The sequence below is a fragment of the Macrobrachium nipponense genome, chromosome 30 (assembly GCF_015104395.2).
Source record: "Macrobrachium nipponense isolate FS-2020 chromosome 30, ASM1510439v2, whole genome shotgun sequence".
Taxonomy (NCBI): Eukaryota; Metazoa; Arthropoda; class Malacostraca; order Decapoda; family Palaemonidae; genus Macrobrachium; species Macrobrachium nipponense.
This window is the reverse complement of record NC_087218.1, coordinates 50165799-50171053: the sequence shown is the minus strand read 5'-3', so window position 1 is coordinate 50171053 and position 5255 is coordinate 50165799. Positions and strand designations below refer to the sequence as shown.

The 5255-nt window shown below is 36.3% G+C and overlaps 1 protein-coding gene across 1 annotated transcript in view; it reads right to left on the bottom strand.

Moving 5' to 3' along the window:
* Positions 1-556: 556 nt before the first annotated feature.
* The window catches only part of LOC135202506 (uncharacterized), a 24147-nt gene continuing 19448 nt past the window's right edge, over positions 557-5255 (bottom strand). Inside the window, exons 2-3 of the mRNA XM_064231934.1 lie at positions 2850-2963; positions 557-2037 (exon numbers count right to left, since the gene is read on the bottom strand). Coding sequence (XP_064088004.1) covers positions 1977-2037; positions 2850-2963 — 175 coding nt within the window. The 3' untranslated portion in view covers positions 557-1976. The remainder of the gene's footprint in view (positions 2038-2849; positions 2964-5255) is intronic.

The following is a 5255-nucleotide window of genomic DNA, read 5'->3' as shown; positions in this document are numbered from 1 at the left end:
TGGGCCGCGGCTGAGAGTTCCATGGGCCATGGGTGATATACTTCTCTCCTGCCATTTTTAATTTGTATCCGGCCTCTTGATTTTTACTGAAGTTTGCTGACTTTTTAGGGCTACTGGTCTTTCATTTGGCATACTGACTTTTTTTTAAATCAGATCTTCTGATTTCTTTTATTTATCAGGTTTGCCTTCTGTTCATTTCCTCTTGTATATATTTCCATCATTTTAACTTTTATTTTAGCTAATGGCGACGATTGCAAATGTCTTATGTATGGACGAGAACGCTTTCATTCTTTGGACTTTTATCAATCTTCATGAAACTTTTAATATAAAACTCCCTTTGACGCTATCTGGATTTTTATCTTGATACATCAAGCTGTTTGTTCTCCAGATTCTCTCTCTCTCTCTCTCTCTCTCTCTCTCTCTCTCTCTCTCATGCATGTTCTCCTGATATGCATGTACTACATATCAGTAAAGAAAGGAATAATTACAGAGCGTTCACATTTATTTGAATTTAAGCTTAAAAAACGTCAATATTGAAGGTTAAGTAAATCCACCATTATTAAAAAGTATTCTTTATTGTCCGCTACGTCACAAGGCGATACATATCGACTCCTGCGACATACAACAATGTATAAATAGCACAGAGAATAAATATAAACTTAACTCATATGTTAAAAAAAAAAATTCATAACAAGTTACCGAAATAAATAGGACAAACACAAAACTAAAATTGGGTGGGTGGGAGATCTATACATTACGATATGTATCTAAAAGAAACCTGACTATATTTGTCTGAAACATGTTGGGATAAACGAGTTACAAAAATAGGTTCTAAATTGGCAATTTTTTTTCAGCAACAATTTTTAAATTTTTTAGTTGGCGAGAGGGGGGAGGGGGGACGGGGATGTTGGGGGACTCACCAATGATTAAAGTCCAATTCGGTGAATTTTTGATCATCAATAACTTGTAAATAGTTCTTTAAAAAAATACTAGAGGGAAACTACTCCATAGTTCCTGTAGATTAGTCGTACTGCTTTTAGTTCTAGGAAAAAAATTAGCAATTTTCCTTTGACGAACTAAAAGTAGTGGTGTTTCCTGCTTTTAACATGTTTGTTAGTAATTTCCAGAATAGAGACATATCTGAAATAACAACGGTTGAATAAACAATAAACGAAATACATCACAGCTACGAAGTTTTGCTATACAGTATGTGTTAGTGCAATAAAAAGAATTTACAACAATAACAACAACAACAACAATCGTCTGAGTATGACGAGAGAATTTTTTATTTATTTTTTTTATTTACAGAGTATGATTATAGGTCAGTGGTCGTTGCAGTTTTTAAATTTCTTATGATGTAGTTTCCCCAGTATAAAGAAATGCATCATTTAATCGACTGGATTCTCAACTTAATTCTTATCCTTTGCCGTTTGTTTGTGGTTCTGATTTGGCAGTGAATGAAGATCATACGCCACATGATATCAGATTATCCATTGATTGATAAATTTAAGTTTAGTTATTTTCACTGGGAGTATACGTTTAGATAACATCAATAAAGTTATTTTCTTTTTGATATTGTTCCTGGTTGGTTCAGCACACTGTCAGGGGAGAGAATCAACAGCCTTTTTATATATCTGTTCCAGTTGTAACGGCTTCAAGTAAACTCTCCGTAACCCTGGCTATAAGCTGACTGTATAAGTATTTGACTGCACGATCTAATAGCTTCCTTGTAGCGGGCAAAGAAAATAACAACTAAGTCTTCTTTCACCTGAGAAGTGGAAGCCCCTCGCTTGTCGCCAAGGGAATCCTTATTTTTTTTCTTCTTCTTCTTCTTACTCAAATTCACGCAACATCAATCAGACAGGAATGTGATGATGATGATGATGCATTAGGTGGGATCCTTCCTGTGGATGCAAATTGAGTCCTTGTGGATCAAGGCAGCAAGGAAGGAAGTCCTGAGCGATTGGGGGGGCTTTTTACTTGCGGGCTGCAAGGGCAACTTCGTTGACGATTTCCAGGGCTTTAGGGCCGTCGCACCTGAAACAGATTTAAAAGATGATTTGATGAATTTAATAACTTGTAATTCAAGACTTTCCTGCAAGGGCTCTGAAGGTTTTTCTCGCCCTAAATGAATGACAGGATAAAGTCTAGAACTTGGAAGGCCACATGAAAAAAAAAAAAAATGAATAAAGGAAAGGACATTTGAAGCAAATTTTGCTCAAGGCAATGACACAGCACACTTGAACTTCAAGGAGGGTCAAATTTAATTGAATTTAAATGATACTACTGAGTAATAGGACATTTTCTTCCATCATATCTAATTGAAGTAATTTAGGTTCCAATGGTCACTGCAGCATATCAAGGTAAGAGCTCTGTAATCGTTACATCAGATCAGGGTAAGGCCATGTCACCATTTCAGGGGCTTTGTGAAGACTACATGCTTATCAGAATAGGTCATCTTTATGCCTGCTGGGGCCAAGCCTGCCCGCTGAACAGACCAAATAAAAAACTTATAAAACTATTTCCAAGGGTCTTGTGAAGCCTACATACATATCAGAATCTATCATCTTTGTGCCTACTTGGGATCTTGCCCACTGAACAGACCCAACAGTAATGCAATGCCACCATTTCCAAGGGCTTTGTGAAACCTACATACTTAGCAGTACAGGACAGCTTTATGCCTGAAGAGGCTCTTGCCTACTAAACAGACCACAGGAAGACAATGCCAAAATTTCAAAGGCTTTTTGAAGACTACATATTTACCAGTACAGGTCAGCTTTATGCCTGCAGAGGCTCTTCTCCACTAAACAGACCAAACGAAAAATCAATGAAAAGGGAAACAAACTTACTTGGGGAACATATCCTCACACTGGAGAGTCTCCCATGCCGTCAAGGCACGCCATACCTCTCCCATGGTGTCCATCTGGCGGTCTTCCTTTTCGATCAGGACCTTCAGGCCAACACTGCAAAAGGAAAGAAAATACCAAAATTAATGATCGTTGGCAACTCTTCGAGACACGCCTCACACGATTGTGGTGAGGTGTTTTCCCCTAAGGTTCCTTCCGGCTACCAGATGATGACTTTTTTTTTTTTTAAACATCGTTATTGTTTATTTGATCTATTTGTATAATCTCTCTTTTTGTTGCAAAGTTCGAAATGTCTTTAAAATCATTAGAGGACAGTCTGTTTGTTTAAACTCTCAGGGGCAAGTGCACTTAAGATATCAGTTAAGAATAAATTTGACTTCTTTTTGATCTCAGAGAACTGAGACTAGAACCCAGAGAACTGAGACTTGAACCCAGAGAACTGAGACTTGAACTCAGAGAACTGAGACCTGAACCCAGAGAACTGAGACTTGAACTCAGAGAACTGAGACTTGAACCCAGAGAACTGAGACGGGCAAATCAAATTCCAGATTTAAGGAAACACAGAGGAAGAAAAATATTGAGTGCTCACTTAAAAAGAGCTTTTTTTTCAGAACTGACTATCCTTTAATTTAAATTAATTCAGTTTTCAAGTAATAGTCTTGGAATATTACACACAGCATAATGAATGCCCCAAGAATTCTTATATGATTTCTTAATAAATTAATGTATGAATATCAACAACGCATAATTATGGGAATTAGTAAAAAATATAAAAGAAAAATGCATGAGCATAAAAACGTTGAATGATAAGACAAACTAAACTAAAACAGTAATTATAAAATTATTATTATTATTATTATTATTATTATTATTATTATTATATTATTATTATTATTATTATTATTATTATTATGAACTGAAAGAGAGATAAAAAAAAAAAAAAAAATTCACTCCCTCATCTTCACGAATATATGCTGTGAATACATACGCTTATACAGAATATTCTTGCTCGATCCAAAGTAGACCAATTTATGAGCTCACAAAAAAAAAAAGATAAATAAATAAATACATAAAAATGAAAATAAAGAAATAAAAAACAATAATAACTCGGCATAAAAGACATGCTCAAAATTCTCGCTTCCGAAATTCACCCAACCCAGAAACCAACGAAAATCGACCCAACCCCGTCCACCACTAACCCAAAGTATTGCTTCTCTCATTCGTGTACCGTTAAGGAACCGCTAGGGGCTCGCAGGAGCTATGTGGTAGCCTATGTACACCACTACGCATGAGCAGTGGAGTAGTCTCCACGCAGGCTTGCGCAGAAGGTCGAGCTATTCTTAGATGTATGAAGCATTATTTGACGTATTATTCAAAAATGACGTTGTTGACACGCAATAACCAGTCGTTAACCTCCATTAAATGTTGATGACTATACTCTGTTTTTTTTCCATCTGTCCATCCGCCTGTGGTGTTTTCGCATGGTAACACTGCGTCCGGGGCTTTAAATAGTTACGCTATGTGTAAGTTTTAGGTAAATAAAAGGATATCTGGGTGTAAATTTGCAACTGAAAAGTGTTTTAATAATTTACTGTATGCGAATTACACCGTTAATATTCGAAATAGGATATTATTTAAGCCCGGGACGCAGTGTTACCATGCGCAAACACCACAGGCGGATGGACAGATGGAAAAAACAGAGTATAGATGTTTTCGAAGCAGTAAATTAATAGTCTTCAACTAGCTTTTGCGCCAAAGGACGAGCTATTCTTAGATGTATCAAGCTTAATTTGAGAGAGTATTTAAAAGAGGACATCTCTGACACGCGATAACGAGTCATTAACAGCCATTAGATGTTAATGACTGGCTGTCTTCTATAAATATTAATGACTAGATGTCCTCCATAAATGTTAATGAGTTGATCTTTTATATCAGTGTTAATGACTGAATCTGCTACAAAAGCAGAGATATTAACGAATGATTCTAGAGCTGTGGTGAAGGAGGCTAAGTAAAAAAAAAATTCTTGTTTAATCTGCGCTTGGATAGTCTTGGCCGTCTGTCATATGGTGAGAATTACCCGTGGGATGGAGTTCTTTTATTATGCACATGACCAAAAATAGCTACAACTGATGGAGATTAAGTAGGCTGTCACATTCTTCTCATTTATTTTCTTTTGAAGGAGTCTGGATCTGTCTTTAAACTGATACAATCTGGGTCTGGCCTTTGTCATTTATTTTCTTTTGAAGGTTCCAGACCACTGGATCTGTCTTTAAACTGATACAATCTGGGTCTGGTCTTTGAGAATGGGTATTAATGCAACAGTGTCTATCATAGATGATTAAATTCCAGATTCCAGAATTTCTTGTACTCATTTATTAGTCTCACTTT